This window comes from Misgurnus anguillicaudatus, chromosome 17 (assembly GCF_027580225.2).
Source record: "Misgurnus anguillicaudatus chromosome 17, ASM2758022v2, whole genome shotgun sequence".
Taxonomy (NCBI): domain Eukaryota; kingdom Metazoa; phylum Chordata; class Actinopteri; order Cypriniformes; family Cobitidae; genus Misgurnus; species Misgurnus anguillicaudatus.
In genome coordinates, this window is record NC_073353.2 from 38,374,733 (window position 1) to 38,393,614 (window position 18,882).

Genomic DNA, 18,882 nt, shown 5'->3' on the forward strand with positions numbered 1-18,882 from the left:
TTCCCACCTGTCAACAATCAAACGGGAATCCCGCCCCAAAATTCACACTAATGGCTGGTTGCAGAGGGAGGCGGAGCTTAGCAAAGGATAATTTACATATGATGTTGCGAAGGGCTTAGAAATGAGCGTCTTATACACCTTTAAAGAGGAATAAACAGCATATGGATCGATAGTAACTATTTCTATAGGTTTTTCCACGCTCACATAAATAATGGAATGAGCAAAAACGAATGGGTGAAGTTGGCAAACGTACATTCAGCACTGTACACAAGTAAAGGATAACGTTCCAAAAAGATTTCTATTTAATTCAAAGCAATACTATAAGCTGTATATGTTTTTTTTTTACAATTTATTCTATGCTATATATACATTATGCACTAAAATAACACTGATCAGGCATAGAAACAAGATAACGGGCACATGAAGGCATTCACCCTTATTGACACGAGTTCATCTATCTGTTACATCTGTCATTATTTACTCATCTTAAGCTTATGTGCTATACAATGATTTAGGGGAAAAGAATCATTGAAGAAGGGCTTTAATTTCAATCTGATCCTCACGTGACTTTATAAACTGTAGGTTACAGTGCACGGCGTCATATGAAGGATATCAATGCTGCTTCTTATTGTTGTTTTAAAGCTTAAAGAACAGCTTCTGTCCTCCACTAAAATAACATCAGCGCACAAAATATTGGGAGGAGTAAATAATGACACATTTTGTGTAATTCCTTTCTGTAAAATTTTAAACACATGGCACAAAATCTTCAGATATTGCAACCTGATCTCTTGTTTAAAATGTAAATGTGTGTTTACACTCATTTAACATTTAGTTCATGGCACATACAGTAGATAAAAGATCATCTTTTTAATCAATGCTACTTCTGCTATTGCTGGTTATAGACATGAGGGAAAAGTTCTGGCACATATAACACAGCTGTACGGGGAAAAGATCAATCACACGAGACCTCTCATGAAGAAGAAACTGATGAAAGTCTTGTTGAACTGCATGTGCTGTCTGTGTTGTCTCATTCATTAAAGAAATAATGCAAATCAGATTACAATGCAAACACCTAAAACATCTTGCGGGCTTGATCTGAGTTATGTAAAGAGACGACATCAGCGACTGCCACATCTGGACTGCTGTACACCAGACACCTGAAGCGGATCTTTAAAACACTCTTCATCATCATCTGATCTTCATCTCATAAATGACTGTCGTCTTCATCACTCGACGTACACGGCACAGACATCGCTCAGTTAAACTGTGGGACTGTTGGTAGATAAAAGGGAGGTTTTTGTGATAATACACCTCCAACGTAATGTCCAAACAACGAATCGTCTTCAGGAAATCAGGTTGCAAATAATTTCTTCATTTACTGGATGATATTTCTGAACGATGCTTGTGTTTAGCTGCTGTACCATGAATAGTGAAAAGTTATTACATTCACCGATCATATTATACAGGTTAATAAGTGTAATGTTACTTCATAAAAGAGTCAATAGCAAAATAACACCCTCAGTATTTGTATTCCAGCACCTGGGTGCATCGTTTCATCGAAATAGTCTGTCAGTCGCAGAGCGGAGTAACCGGCGATGAGTTATACTCTGGTGGTCGAGTGTCCGTGAGGAAGGCCGGCGCCGGTCAGCGTGCTGTTGCCGAACGCGTTGAACGGGTTGTGATACGAAGGCTGCATGCTAGCGAAGGAGCTGGGAATCATGGTGATGGTGTTCGGCGTCATCAGAGGAATATCGTCGGGCGAACGACGCAGCGTCAGGGCGTAATCGGGAGGACAGGTCAGACGGATCATGTCGTGGCCTTGCAACGAATCGCAGTCGTGATCGTGTTCGTGGTCCAGCTGTTTCTGCAGGGACATCAGCTCTTCGCTGGGAACGCGGGGAACGTCGTTGGTGAGGTTTCTCGGAGGACTCAGACGGCGGCTGGACTCCAGGCGGTGTTTGTCTTTCTTGTAGTACAGCGCGGCGAACGCCAGAATGTTCAGGAAGAGCAGAGACGCCCCGACGGCGATGGTCACGCTCAGCTCGGTGGAGTAATCTCTCGCTTCGATGATGACGGTGCCGTCGTCGTGCTCGGACGTCTTCTGCTGGTCGGACATCTGTTTGGTGTTGGCCGGCGGAACGGCGGGATGACGGGTGGTAGAGGGCCAGAGTTTGTTCGACAAGCGTTTGGTGTAGGAGAAGGGCGTCGTGTCCTGCGGAGGAATTTTAGTCGTGGATGAAACGTACCGAAAGAGTTCGTTGATGTTGTGCAAATGTGGCACCAGCTCCAACCAAAAGGCGATCTTTGTAGCTCGGTAGTGATCGCGAACGCGAGGCTTCAGGCCGATGTGCAGGTACAGCTGGTCTTTAGGGTTGTATTTGGACCAGGCCACTTCCTCGAAACGATTCGGTTTAGTGTGGATGAATTTTGTATCTTGGGGAACTGGTTGATTCGGGTCTCTGGAATATAAGAAACGTAGGCAAACTCTGCATGAGATCAGCTCGTGACATCAACCCAAATAAAGTTAAGAGACAGAAACAGATTTTTTTCAAACTGCTCATGTGCACTGAAAACAACTAGTGTTATTGACTAAATCCAGTCAGACAGGTGCGCATAGCTTACCCAAAGAAATCAAAGATTTATTTTTTAACAGAAATGTAAGCGTAAATCTGAACTGGTGATGGTTCACGAGGGTTTGAGAAACTCTACACGTCAATATCTTTCTTTATAGTACTGTAAGTACAGTATGAAGTACCAATAAATATTTCACTCACCCAGTTTTGGCAAAGTTTGTCCAATAGGTCATGACCACGGCGCTCAACATCACATCATTTTTTGAAAAGTTGCAGTTGAAGAGGTCGGTGGGACCGATCATCGGAATTCCAAAAACATACGGAAGTTCATCTCCGTGTGCCGAGTCGGCCCAAGCGGGCTTCATCTCGCTCTGACAATGATGATAGAAGGCATAGAAGTACGTGGGCGATCCGTACTGAGCGTGAAGATCTGCCGTAGCCACGGCCGGCGCCACCCACTGGTGATCGGTAAAAAGCGCGACCAACGTTTTCCGTCTCATCTCGGGATTTTCCCTGTCCGCCCAATCCGTGTACATGAACTTGATGGTTTCTCTCAGCGTGTCCTTTCCTTCTGGATACCCGTACAGGTGGTCCACAAATTCTGAGACCGCAAACTCAAAGTCGCTGGCAGATACTCTCTCCTCGCTGTCCAAGACGCCTTCGACGAACTTGTAACCTTCGCCCTGGTTCACCCCCAGCATGATGTCATAGTTTAGGAATTCTCCTTGTTCCATGAGAATTTGTGGGTCATCCGGAATGACGTCTCCATCGATCACGGGTCCGAAGGCGATGTGGTATTTGGCAGGAATGATGTTCTGCTCGATAAGCTCTTTGTAGTTTTTTTTTTGGAGGCATTCGACCAGCTCGACCGAGTCGTCTTCGTTGCAGCCAACCTTCTCGGCCAACATGCGGCTGTATTTGGCCGGCTGGTAGTTGACAGCCCAGCTGGAGAGAGCCGTGCCGCTCTGAATGTTGGCTTTCTGAAACAGATCTGAGATCCAAACACAGCTGATATCACACAGACAGCAAAACATCGAAAGTCTCATTTCAAGTTATCAAGTTATCTGCCCATTAATGATATCAAGTCAACATGAAACTCGTTTCACCCTCACATTCTGATGTATCTCAAAGTGAAATAGGACTTTGGAAGGGAAAGACTTGATTTTATCCACAGAAAAATAAACAGGATTGTGTTGGAGATAAGGATGTCTAAGATAAAGCAAACAGGGTCAACTGTGGATTCATGTTGAATTTGTGGCATTATAAATAAACGACTAAATAATCAATTCTCAGTTCATCTTTATTAATGCTCAATGCTATTTGGTATAAATAAGCAAAAACTACATGTAGCAGTATACATTAGATTACCTTCAGAATAATGTGAGAGCGTCAGTAAACTGACACATGAAGCTCCGGCTCCTGAACCAAATATGGTCACTCTCTGTGGATCTCCATTAAAAGACTGAATGTTCTCCTTTACCCATCGCAGAGCCTGGATTTGATCCAGAAGACCATAATTCCCTTTTGCAGCTTGGTCACCAGTGCTGAGGAAACCTGAAACAGATCAACAAAAGATTCATTAAAACAAACAAAACATTGAATAGATTTCATTTAAGAATTGAAAAACGCTTTGTAACCCTCTTTTATATAAATATACTCTTTATAAATATACCTACAGCTTTACCAACAGAGAAATGTAAGCCTTGAGTTTTAGCCACAAAAATCAGTAAACAAACAGTGAAAGAGAAATTCTGTGCCCATCTTCAGTATCAGGTATGGGTCCTGAACACTGATATATAAATAACTGGATTGTGCTTAGACGGCTTAACATAACAGCGAGAAGTTAAGCCACTGCAGAGTTCAAGCAGCCATCTTGGTATTCCCAACCGGGAGATGGCGTCATTAGTCCCTTTCACACATACAGTCTTTACTGGTAATTTAATGGTAAATTGCAGTTAACATGTCATGTGTGAACAGAACCTTTCCGGTAAATCAGTGCTCCCAATTTACCAGTAAGACAGGTTGTAAGATTAACGGTAATTTGCCGGTAAGCGCTGTGTGTGAACGAAAAATATAGCATTACCGGCATTTAGATGACATCAGACCGCGCTGACAGATCGGGCGGGCCAATCAGAAAGTTTTTTATACAGGTGACGCGGTTTCCCCCAGACTGTTTACGGACGTTTCAACACACATGTTGCTTAAAAGTCGAGCACACCTGAAGTTAACATCTACATTTCTTCAAAACAGCTTACCATCTAATTGCCAAATTGCCGACGTCCTTAGCACACCATCTGTGACGCCTAATGTGCAAACGCGCAGGTTCCGTTTGATGCCGCCTAACGCAATGTTGTTTGGTCACGAGCAACTTCGCTACCGTTTGCCACAGATGTGAAAACAACAAAATACGGACCGTGGATATTAAGTCATAACCCGCCGTTTACAAATACGACACGGACGGAGCTCGCCGGCCGCGCGCCACAGGTAACTTCCGCTTTCTCTCTGAGTTTACCGGTATTTTGATACTGATGTGTGAATAATGTCTTACTGGTAAAAAGACGGAACGTCACTGCATGTGTGAACAGCACATTTTTGTATTTACTGGTAAATTCATTCTGGTAAATTCATGGTAATTTACCAGAATTACTGTGTGAAAGAGGCTATTGACTTACATTTAAAATCATGATCTCACTCGGTTTAAAGCGTATCAGTCACACAAGATTCATGTTTAGGATATGTGTACATAAATTAATTGCTGCTTCTCGCTCGCTAGTACGGTTTAATTTTAGCTGCTGTTCTTTCCTACTTTTGTTGTCCCCTGTTTTTTCTGTGTTTTTTCCTGCTTTTATTAATTTAAAGCTGCTTTGTTTGAAACAATTAAACAACTGTGAAAAGCAGTATTTAAATAAATTGATTTACATTTTTGGGGCTCTATTTTAACAATCTAAGCGCATTGTCTAAAATCACACAGCGCACGGTCTAAATGGGCGTTTCCAATTTCACTTTTGCTAATTTAAAGGTAGGGTAACATATTTGATCCTGAAACTTTTTTAGTTATGCTGGTTAAAAGTCTCCCCACATCCTGATAGCAATCATTGTGTTAAGTTGTTTAAATGTATTTGTAGAAATTTATGTTATCTGTGAAAGGCGTAGGACCAAAAAATGTTCAACCAATCATAGATTTCGGTCCGAACGGACGTTTCCTTTTTTGTCCCTCATACGTAAGCGTTATTCGAATGCGCGCAGCGAGTCCATGCAGACACCATACGTCATCGGCGCGTTCACGTGCGCTCACCTCCTGTATGTAAACAGCGAGAACAGCAAACTTTTCTACTGTATTGACAACCTACACAGGAGGCACAAAACTAAAGGCATCTTTTATAAAAACAACAGCAAAAACTGCCTGGATCAGCAAGAGCAAAAACCCAAATTAACATTCACGGTAACTTTACTGCTTTACCACGAGATACAAACAGCTGCAGGAGGCAAAGAGTCTGAAAAGGTCGTTGCACTGTTTATTTTGGTCAGGTAGGTACGAGATATGTTTGTATCGAGATGGATTCAGATATTCTACTTTGATGAAACATTGTTGCTTATGAAATCTGTGCTCGTCTACGGATCAGCGCAACGACATAGCCACCACGTCTACACAACCGAACGTGTGCTTAAACTAATTCTGATGTAAACCAGTTGTTTATGTTGGTTATTTTGATAATGTTATTCACTTTGTACTGCAAAGTTTTCTCACTGGTGAATGAGACATGAGATGTGAACATCTGATCTGTGCGTGTTCATGTGTTTTGAAAGAGGCGTGACTTTGGATGGCGATTTGACTTGACGGTGGGATCGTGATTTTTTGCTAGGCGGCTACCGTTAGCATTTTTCAAAATGTGAAACCCTACCTTTAACGGTGGAAAAAATTGTTTGTGCGCCAAGTGTATGGCCTAAAACGGTTGTTCCTATTCTTGTAATGAGTAATGGGTGTGTTTTTGGTGTAACGTGCAATAAACAAATGAAAGTCTCAGCTCTCATCCGTTTAAAAGTCAGTTGCACTGGTGCCATGCTGATTCTCTATTTAGATGTCAGAATTTGTAAATTGAAAAACTAAGTGGAGGAGTAAAACCCACACTTTAAAAATTGCGAAGTTTTCATTTGTATTTATATTGTTCTTTTTTGGTATTAAAACTTTTAAAAGTCATTTTCTTTCAGCCATGGAAGAAAAAATTGCAGGCTTTTAACTCTTTCCCCACCAGCATTTTTCATGATTTTCACAAAAGTTTAACGCCTTCCAGAAAATGCTACTTTTTAAATATATAAACATACAATATATGAATTAAAAGAACAAACCCTCTGCTTTCAAACAAAAAAATCTGTTTCATCCTACCTTCATGTGTTCTGTTTGTATCACCTCTCAAATATGTGTAGGTTTCATCAAAAACACCAAATTTTGAGCAAAAAGCTGAGATAATTCCATTTTTGTGAAGGACTTTTGATAGAGATCAGATGCAGAGCGATCTTTAAAACATACACGAACATACAGCTGTTTGTACTTCCGGGTTTTATAAGCTGTGGACCACCTGGTGGATAACAGCGGCACTGCAGATTGACGAGATAACTCGTCAATGGCGGGGAAAGAGTTAAATGGAAGGATAGCCTAGATGATCATTGTAAACCAATTAATCTCAAAAAATAATATACAAATATGCAAGAAAAGGTTTGTTGCTGTGCATGCACGCTGTTGTCCCATCTATAGGCGCCAGGGTTTCCCGCAGAAAACGTGTTAGTTTAGGTGGTAGGGTTGTGCAGGTGGGCGGGCTGGGGCGGGGCAATCAAAGGGGCGGGGCATACACATCATAATCGTTGTGAAGCGCATCCACGCTATTCTCTGAGATGCACTTGACGGCATTTGTGCAGTAAATTATTTTGTTTTGGACAACCTAGTTAAGGTGGTAGGGTATCCCTGCTTAGGTGGGCCACCTGAACTGAAAAGTGGTGCGGGAAACCCTCAACACACTCATTAAATAACAAAAACTATATTGTACCATTGGCTTTAGACTAGGTTTTAGTTGGTCAATGGCGTAGTCAATTTAGTTGCAAAATAGAAAATAGCACCACGTCAACAATGCGCCTGAACACACCTCGTTTTCAGACCAGAACACCAATGGGCGCACAAATGGGCGCAAATGCATTTGCTATTTAAACAATGTGGCGCTAAACTAAATGATAACTGTGCAAGGTTGAAACTAGCAAAAGACTCTTGCGTCTCGCATTGCATTGCATAGGGAGAAAACGCTTCCATGCCGATGACAAATATTTCCGGCAATCCTTAATATGGCATATATTGTATGTTTATATATTTAAAGAAGAACATTTTCTAGAAAGGCATTAAAGTTTTGTAAAAAATAATGAAAAATGGCAGCATTTTTTTTTAAACGCTGGCATGGAAAGAGGGGTTAACATCGTTAACGCATATAAACAAAAACAACTTAACAAAATAACATTAACATAATACTATAAAAACATAGACTGGTAAAGTAGTGTTTTATCATTGAAATCTGAATTTCAATTGTGACGAAATTCAGTTTCATCAATTGTGACGTCAAGCGCAATCCAGACTTTTATATAGATCAGTGATCCTGACACTGAATGAAACTGCCCTTGAGAAACTATATCATCTATCAAATCTGTGTAAATATGAGAAGACATTCACATCTGATGTTACATTACACATCTGAAAGAGAATCCAAAATCAATGTACAAGATGCTTTAGTTTTATTGATCTGAGTCTAATCTCTCAATGTTTCTGTATTATATAAACACACATTATTAATTTACGCATATACAGCTGACCTTCACTTATGATATATACATATATATCACCTGACTCCAGGTCAGTGTTTGATAAAGGTTAATTGAAGTCCTCTTCTCTGATGTAAGACTTTTACCTGCAATTTATTCCCGAGTAATAAACAAACAATGCTTTACCTGTCCTTCATGAGACATGAACCCATTAAATCCCATTGAAAAGGTCCTGGTTATCTATGACAGTCAAGCAGTTAAATCAGGTCTTTAACTAAATCTGATGTCATCTGTTTTATTTGGGGAAATGCCATTAGTGAAGCAGCATTCATCAGAGGAGAAATAAGCCATGTGTTGTGGTGTTTTCTCAAGAGAGACAGTAAACATGAAAATATGACATCGCACAGAATGTAAATCTATGTGTCTAATGTTACACTATAGCAACATCAGGAGATATTGTTTCAAACGGAGGCGGAGTCAAGAAATAATGAAAAAAAAAAACAGTAAACCCTATCACAAACCCTTTCTTGTTGATGATGTCAGATAAATATTTAACTCAGAAACTGTAAACATCATACTAAAAATAAAAATATTTCTGCGTTAAAGCAAAGATGCATAAATGAAGAAGTTGCGTTGATAAAGCACCATCGAATACAATGACATGTTGACACAAAAAAATGTGTTTTTCTGTTTCTGTATCTAACAGTAATGCATTAAAAACACAAGAGACACTATTTTTACAACCCCAGCCCCCCGACACAGCTGATGTGTTTTGTACCGCAGTAAGAGGTCATGATGCAGAGAGTTTATCATCCTCCATCTCTGATGTTCAGCTGACACCAGATATTAACAATACTGTCTGACCAAACACATCAGACTTTATTCACTGTAAAATGACAGACAGTTTAAAAGATCAGATTTGAAAGCACAGTCAGATCTATGTTTGGTCTTTGTTTAGAGCTTCATGTAACAGATGGGTTTTTGGCAGAACTGACAGAATAGCCAACGGCACTCACTTAAACAAATGACAAATTAAACAAAGACAAACCAAACATCCTTTAACCAACAAATTAAAACTCTCTCTTGATGTCTAACTAGGACTACAGATGTTATCTATTACATAAAGATCTGTGAGTACATTACAATCTCAGCTGTTTTTGTGTCTTAGGTTCATTTAAATAACACCACAGATCTAAGGACTTACCTAAAACTCCTAACCTGTAGTTAACAGTCACGACGATGACATTCCCATAGCTGGCCAGAATACTGCCGTCAATCATGTTTCCCGTACCCTCGATGTACGAACCGCCATGAATGTAGACCATGACCGGCTTCATGCCCGTTTCATCATGAAGATCTAAGAGAAGAGAGAAACTTACTTAAACAAAACAAATAAAAACAACAACCTCTCTCATACTCTCTATATAGACATCTGATATATAGCAGGTACATAAATGAATCAAATGAAACATTATAGCGGTCACTAACAGTGTTCATCAGGGCTCAATTCTCACATTTATAAAAAATACATGCATGTAAGTCACTTCATGCATAAATGTAATTTTATAGTGTGTATAGTTTTCACTGATATAAAAAAATAAGTCACTTATTGGTGAATGTACACAAACATTTAGGGTGACTTAAACATTTCAATTATCTTAAAAAGTGTTTGATTCGATGGTGTTTGCCATATTTTGTAACATAAGCGGGTTAGGGTTAGTGTATTCAAATGTTTTTGAAATGGATAACTTGGACTGAATATTGTAGAAAAATCAGCAAATAAGATCTCAAAGTGAGACTACTTGTTAAAGAGTAACAACACTGAAAATGATAAAAAGCAACAACAGTGTTTAATATATATTATAAAGCTATAATTGTGTTATTTTACAGTTCTGAGTTTACTATTACTTTAAAATGTAGAGGACGACCGATAGTGGATTTTACAGATAACTAAGCTGGTCCCTACTTGCCGGTAACCGATTAATCGACTGACAGTTTTTAAAACAGATATTGGATTAAAAACAAACATAACACTAAAAGTGAAACACTGCAATGTATTACACAAAAGGAAATGTGCTAAATGAAATAAATGTATAAATAAAAATTTTATAAATTATAATTTTGTTTTGAAGTAACTCCTCCTGTGAAATACTTCCACTGGTAAATTCAAATGACATAAATGTATATTGTGAATAAATGTGTAGTCTTGTACTTTATTTGCTTCTGTTTTAACATTTAATGATTATTTAATAAAAATAACTAAAGATGTATTGCAGTGATAAAAAATAAGCGAAATCAGATTTTGATTTGTTGAATATGTTAATGTAGTCGACAGCTGCATATAGTTTGCTTTCTCTCATTATTTGCTTAAATCATGGATACAAGTAACCAGCTGGAAATAAACGAATGCAAATCAATAGTAATAACCGTGACATTAAACATTTGGGTTGGATTTATCTGTGTGTATTTTTGTGTAACCGGTACTACTAATATCAGCGTCCTGTTAACCTTGACGTCAAATGTAGGTTTCTGCTGTTGTTTCTCTGCTAATACAGCATCTATTCAGCAAATTAATGACTTTATAATGATATGAAAGGGAGAAAAATCTGCATGGGTTTTTTGCCGATAGTTCCATCAATGAAATATTGGTGCCGATTAATCGGCAAAACCGATTAATCACTCTGCCTCAACTAAAATGTGTAAAAATATCATTTAAACAGTGTATTGTGCCCAAACAGCACAGTTAAATCTAATTCATAACTGTAAATAAAAAGTTACTATACATTATACATTCCCATGTCATATATTTTACATGTCGACTGTTACAGTATAAATAATGTATGTACATGATATGGCAAATGTGTTTCAAACCAAACCGATCATGAGGCAATTCACTTCAATAATAGAAACTTATGATCGGTTTCTTCCTTCATAGTCATCAGATAAAAAGAAAATGATACGACATGAGATAAATGACGAGTTTTTATTTTTGGGTGAACTATCCCTTTAAACTGAAATCCATTGTAAGCATTTAGTTGTGATTAAATCATTGTGTAATAATGTGCAGTATTTGCTTAATAGGCAACTCACTATGTGTAAAAATAAAACAACTTCATTTAGGTCACTGCTGACTGAGTAAAGATGTATTCCTAAAAGTGCTAAGAAGTTCATTTTACTGTGTTATAGTTTTTAAATGTGGAAAAAAATCACTTTTAATGAGAAACTGTATAAACAGTATATGCATTTATTTCTCTGGAGTATTGCTGAGCCCGTGCTTTTGCTACAAGTGCTTTTTTAGCAACTCATTCTTATGTTATTAAAAAGAAACTTTTTACTAAAGATTTTATAATCACATAAACATTTATATTAAATACCATGAATATATTCTGGTTCTTTACTGTATAAATTCAATGTAAACTATGGGTTTTATTTTATTAGAATTTATACAGATTACCAGTCTCTTTACTTTAAAATGTGCACGTATATATAAGATAAAGACAATCGTCGTGTAACTTACCGTCCTCTGTTGGGACGTATATGTTGAGGTACAGACAGTCTTCACTCTGGTCATGTATGTAAGTGGCGATCGTGTCCAGGTTGGCTGTAAACCAGACGGGCAGCATGTCGTTAAGCAGGAGTCTGTCCTCCAGGTACTGCGGACACACCGGGGCAAACTGGGTGGCGTTCCTGATGCCTGGCCAGGATGAAGGCGGCTCTGGTGCCTGAAACCTTCGTTCTCCAGTAGGTGGCATGGCATACGGTACACCCAGGTATTGCTCCACGGGGCCCAAGATCTCATTGGGCAATGCCACTTTTAATCCACGCAGTTTCCCATAGTTTGTGGTGATTGTGGTGTATTGTGCTTGTTGACCTTTGACAAATGTAACATCCAAAATCAAGACGATAATCTGAAGGATCATTTTCAGACTCAAGCTTATACCAAACATCGTAAAGAATGAGGTACGCAAACGTCCCTTTCAGAGTTGATGTAATCCTCTCAGATGTGAGATTGCAAACCTGGTAATCCAAACCAAGACTAAACTTCTTACAGGAACTGATTCACGTGGTTCAGAGGACTCTGGTGAGATCTTTCCATTGTTCTTCATGTTGAAGTGATATTTCTAAAGGAGCTCATGTTGACAGCTGGAGAGATGATCTTCAGTGCCTTACTGCTTTCATTCGTCTGTAGGAGAACGAACAGGTTTTAAATAATCATCGGCATCATAACCCCTTTAAAGGGAACATTTCATAAGACTTTTTTAAGATGTCAAATAAATCTCCCCAGAGTACGAACGTGAAGTTTTAGCTTAAAATACCCCACAGATAATTTATTATAACATGTTAAAATTGACACTTTGGTGTAGGTGTGAGCAAAAACACTGATCACCATAATGGTGGTTTGTTGAAATTAAAACTCAATTGTGCTGTCAATTATTTTCTCTCTCTGCACAAATGTCAGTGCTGTGATTGGATAGTGCAGATTAAGGGGCGGTATTATTATAATAAGATCCCTTTATGACATCACAAGGGGAGCCACATTTCAATGATCTATTTTTTCACATGCTTGCAGAGAATGGTTTACCAAAACCTACTGTTAAACTAAAGTTACTGGGTTGATCTTTTTCACATTTTCTAGGTTGATAGAAGCACTGGGGACCCAAAAATAGCACTTAATAGAGGCAGATTTTCATCATAGGATCCCTTTAACAGAAATAATGGTCACCAGTAAAATATTTATTGTATACACTACTATTCAAACATTTTTCTCATGATCTTTAAAACTAAATGTTGTGCTTAAATGCTCAAAATAATTTTTCGACAAAAATAACTGTGCCACCATATTAATTTATTATATTAAGCAAATAGAAATAAATATGCATGCCTGAATAATGAAGAAAAGACAGTCAATAAGAGCTCAGAATAGATGTGAATTCCTTCAGTCCTGTTTATAAAACATCTCATGAAGAGACTAATAAAATAAATAAAACCATGTACTATGTCCTGATAAAGGGATGAGGTGAATAATAAAAGATCCCACTTTCCCATGGTTGCTATGAATGTTGCAATGTCAGCCTTTACACATTTGTTAGTGTCTGTATTCTGTGGAAAGCTCGTAATGTGCATGATGTCTAAAAGCTGCCAAACTACAACAACACTGTCATGATAATGGCTTCCTCCCTCAGCAGATGGACAGACAGGTAACCAGATTCATAAACAACAACATTTAGCTTTTAGCTCTCATTAAAATGAAAGATTTGTGTAGCAGCTGTGATGGCAGTGAGAAAAGTCCAGACTCGTAATAACAAGAAGCTGATAAACCAGCCCCATCATTCAGCAGACATTTAACAATGTTTAAAGCCATTAAGAAGAAACTGTCAGGCAGATATCTGCAATGTTTGCAAGATCTCATCTGTGGGTGTTGACTTCTACATCTCAACAACACAATGAAGTGAGTCAGAACAAGCCGGTTTTCTGCAACAAAATCGGATTCTTCTTTCCAGTAAAAATATCTAAACATCTTTATGGCCAAGAAAAGCACAGACATGTTTTTAATTTGGTAGATTCTCGGAAAACAACATCTAACATCAACTACATCTTGTTTGCTAGAGATTTTTATTTAAATATTTTAAGCAGAATAAAAACATCTGATGTCATTTGTAAGTGATACTCGAGGCTGTGCTATATCGTGAAATAAGTCACAGCTGAAGGTTATGACGTGGAGTTAATGTAACCCCTCGACTTTTTCACCATACAGCCACAACTACCTTATTGCTTTTATAAAACGGTTACCACAAAGCAAATAAATATGCATCAACACAACTTTCATAAAATAAAATCACTAAAAGTTGTTCTTCCATTAAGAAAAGTAGTCCCTGAGCGACAGTAACAGAATATTTCACATATGTTTACATTGCTGTGTAGTGATAAACAGAATCATTGGGTTCAGCATTCATAGATCTATTTTATTATAAATAAACCACAGCTATTGACCAATCAAAATCAAGGACTGGAACTAACTGTTTTATAAGTAAGGGATAATGTTCTCGCAGAAATAAGCCACGACAGTGTGATCAGGAGGGTCTGGTTTCTCACCGAAGGGTCTTATTTCGCAATAACAACCTGCTGCCTGTACATCATCCCGCTTATTACACGACTATTTACCTAAGTATGGTAAGGAACATTAAAGGGATAGTTCAGAGCCAGGGGTGGCTACGGCCACCATGGACATAATCAGGGCCACCCCACTGGCCACCCTGCTCATAATTGTATACAAACATGAAAATAACTCAAACAGAAGAGAAACTCAATCATGAAACTCTCGCGACACTCACCTGCATCCAACTGCGAGGGTTTAAAAAAAGCGTGTTTTTCACATTTTGAAAAAAGTGGGAGATGAGGAGTAAGTTACAGCGCAGCCTCATTCCTGAATCAACTTAAAGTGTTCGAGCACAACACCCTATCAGGTCAGTTAACCATTTCACGAAGTTTAAAAAATCCTATCTGTCTCTCTGAAGTTATTTTAATGCCTGTTTTGGTTTCCATGACGACGCATCAAGCTCGTCACCTGAATGTGCACGCTTTCATACTGGCCAGCATGCATCGTTTCTTTTTCATCATAAACGTTCTTATTTGCAAAGATGGACAAAACCATAATAAAATATTATAACATTAACTTACAAATGGTTTATGCTCAATGTAGTCTGTAGGCCTACTGTAATTAGTTAGTAAAACAGTTTTTTATAAATCAGCATCAGAACGTAGAATAAACCATAAAAACAACATATTTTTTACTTCTAATGTTTACTATTAGCTATTATTAATGATTCACTTCATTTATTGTTTATTTGCATATGCTTTGAAAAGTAAAAATTGTGTCATAATTTTCTCATCCTCATGTTGTTGTAAACCTGTATGAATTTCTTTTTATATTAAATATGATGGAAGTATTGTGAAGAAGATATTTTGATAAATGATGGTAAGCACACAGCTGATGTCAAGGAGTACCATAAACTGTGTGCTTACCATCATTTATCAAAATACTTCCATCATATTTATTTTCCTACTATGGATGTCAATGGGTACCGTCAGCTGCGTGCTTACCATCATTTATTAAAATATCTTCATCATTTATCACAATGCTTCCATAATATTTGTTTTCCCACTATGGAAGTCAATCAACTGTGTGTTTATCATCATTTATTAAAATATCTTCTTTTGTGTTCATCAGAAAAAAAGAAACTCAACACAAGGATGAGAAAATGATGACACAATTTTCATTTTTGGGTGACCTATCTCTTTAAATATTGATTTGAAATATTTAATTTGCTCAGTTTTAATGATCGCAGACCTTCCATGAGGAAAACTCGTTTACTTTTGGTTTAATAACACTACTTGGTTTAATAATTTGTAAATGTAATGTCAAATATGTTATCAAAAGAGATATTTATATTTAATGTTTGTGTGACATTAAACTACCTGTCAAAATGTTTTGCAGTATCTGGGTTACCGTGTGTAATTAGTTAGTTTTGAGCGGTAGAATGTCATGATTGGCCAATCAGAATCAAGCATTTTAGAAAGCCATGTAATAAAGATATATAAAGCTATAGTTGCTTTTTAGTAAGTAGAATGTTACATTTATTTTGTGATAATACTAGATAAAAGCCGATTTAATCCGGTTTCTGGGTGTCAGCACTGATCAAGTTCTTTGGTGATTTAATTTTCCGAAATAAAACATTTTCAACTTCACTTTTTTTGTCAGAAGGCCCAACAAAAACAAAACTTTTAATAATTAGCTGTAAAACAAACCCTTCACAATGACAGCACATTCTTTTTGGCAGGCTTAGACCTGTCATTGTTCTCTCGTCCGGCTCTCTTCTGTTAATTCCCCTCGAAATTAACAATACAGCCAATTCACAAGCTCAACATTTGCTGCACATCAGACTCAGATATGCTTAAAACACATTGTTTTTGGCTTAAAATAAATCTGTAATGGCTTAAACGAAGAGTTTACTCAAGATATACAGTTTATAGTCGTATTAGTTCCAAATCTAATTTTAAGATGTTACGATCCTCTGCAGCTGTCTAACCTAATGACACATAATCTAGACACATGAGAAGAAGACATTTGATGTTCAGTCTGTCACATATGCAGAAGATTATCAGTTCAAATAAGAACACACATTGTATTTACTTTTCTAATTCCTGAATTCTGTAATGCTGGAGGAAGCATCTGTTTATGACATGAATGCTGTCTGCTGAAGGTATTTGTCCATGTTTGACATGTCATCATACGTGATGCTCCACAGAATGATGATGCACCTGCAGTTCAGACTGCTGAAACTGATGCACAACTCATCACAGCCCATTTAATGCTGATAAATCTACAATCACACCAATGAACATCTATTTTAATGCTAATGTAGCAGTTATTTTCATTTGATCCACCGTGCATATCAAGATACACAACAGCAACTCGTGGATACACAAATTAAACGCTGAGGATATCTACAATATCTACAAGGCTAAAACATCTAAATGCATTAAATATTGATCTGATTAGTTACCCCTACAACAGCAAATAATACAACAATTATACAACAGTGTCCTATGGCACAGTTTAAAATGACCAACAATATATTTTAACCCTTCGAGGCACGGTGTTGCACAGTCAACAGATCATTAATAAGCATTTCTTAACCCATCAGATCCAAAACACAATGGGTGATTATAAAACCCTGTACTGCATATGAAAAAATAGGACATGTAAAATATCCCAATCTCCTACAATCTTCTGTTGCAGTGGACAGATTGCAAATGCATCATTTTAAAAGGTCAGATGGGAACGAGTAGATTAAAAACAAGCATTAGGAAAAACACTAGCTAGGCTATACGTGATTTAAACATTCATACATCACAGGGTTAATGCAAATGGGTCAGTACATTTAAAGCACAGGCCGATCCAAATAAGTCACCTCTATCGTAATACATAAAATGAGTTACAGGCCAAAAATGTAAGATTTTGTAAGCAAAAACCAAGCATTGAAGATATTAAAGCTTGATAATTCAATGTATTGAAGCGCTGACAGACCTTACCTGCATCCGATAATAAACCTTCACTTCATCACATCAAAAAATACAGGAATTCACAGAGACATGCGCATATTGTCGCTAGACTTGTACATGAAACGTTGCGTTTTTATGTCTCAACAGCCCACGAAACATCAAGCCTATATGATGGACACAAACTGGAGAGAAATCGGCGAGAAAGGCGCATCTTCATATGTATGCAACACGCGAACACAATGTATTATCACCAGACACACAGCTGATCTGCATCTTACCTTGACGACAGAAAAACCTTGAAGAAATAACGCGAGGAGAATAAAAAACACGAAATCCGGGCGAAACGAAGAGAAAACGCGTGCGTCCGTCTGTCCGTCCGGAGCGATGACGCGCGCACAGACAGACTGCTGTTCATTAACAGAGCAAAATAAAACAACGACATTCAATCAATGTCACGCAAAAACACAAAACACATCCGTGTAAGAGAGAAAATCATTTAGATAATCCAGCAAAAAATAATCCTGATTCTCAGATACAGCTGTGAATCTCTCTCTCTCTCTCTCTCTCTCTCTCTCTCTCTCTCTCTCTCTCTCTCTCTCTCTCTCTGGATGTGTCGTGTTGAATGACTGCGGCCGCATTAAAGCACAACGACACATTTACATAAAGCGAATTAAACACAACACACAACTGTGTCAAATTAAGCCGGAATATAAAACATGTTTCTTTTATTAATGCAGCTATAATTGCGCGTCATGCAGAAATCAGGTGAAATTATTCCGTTTCAACTGACTTAAGAAAGCAAACGTGATGTTGAATCTGAAGAGGATTTCTTTTAAAAATACTTGCTTGTGTAAATTATTTTGACTCAATATATTATTATGTATGGATAAATCTGCCAACATTGTAGTTTGTCACAATACCTTTGGATTTTTCTGCATTGCAATTCAGTAAATTTTATTTGCATGTCATTTCATGTCCTGTAAAGTGTCTCATTCTTCAAGTCTTGATTTTTGCAAACTTGCCTAATATGGATCATCCCTGAGATATCTGACTAGGGTTGCAAAGGGGCGGAATGTTTCCAGAAACTTAATTTAATCTGGTATTAATCCTTAATTTTAATATTAATGATTTCTGAAGGATTTTAAACAAATAAATGCAGGCTTGATGAGAAGAAGAGACTTCTTTCAAAAACATTAAAAATAGTAATGTGTCCAACAGTAGCGGTTGGTGACTTCTCTTCCGTGGAGCACAAATTCAAAATATGTGTTTGGTGCATCATGTGAACCATCATGTGTCATGTCAAAATACATGTCTGCTACACACGCGTTGAAAGTGTTTATGATAAAACAGACGTTCACAAAAAGACACTCACTTAACACAAAACTCTGATAACACATGAGATTAAGTGAAGATCTAAACACGAGTGTCACTTTAATCATAAACCCTT

At 37.7% G+C, this 18,882-nt stretch overlaps 1 protein-coding gene across 2 annotated transcripts; it reads right to left on the reverse strand.

Moving 5' to 3' along the window:
- Window positions 1–747: 747 nt before the first annotated feature.
- Window positions 748–18,004, reverse strand: nlgn4xb (neuroligin 4 X-linked b). 2 transcript variants are annotated; one of them, XM_055215632.2, is made up of 6 exons: window positions 17,714–18,004; window positions 11,890–12,555; window positions 9,577–9,729; window positions 3,942–4,127; window positions 2,775–3,564; window positions 748–2,459 (listed from the first exon to the last, which is right to left on the reverse strand). In XM_055215632.2, the coding sequence occupies exons 2-6, from the start codon at window positions 12,317–12,319 to the stop codon at window positions 1,601–1,603; spliced, it is 2,418 nt and encodes an 805-aa protein (XP_055071607.2). In that variant the 5' UTR covers window positions 12,320–12,555; window positions 17,714–18,004; the 3' UTR covers window positions 748–1,600. The 2 variants fall into 2 exon arrangements, with proteins under 2 accessions (XP_055071607.2, XP_073710831.1); XM_073854730.1 differs by lacking the exon at window positions 17,714–18,004 and adding an exon at window positions 17,466–17,668.
- Window positions 18,005–18,882: the final 878 nt, after the last annotated feature.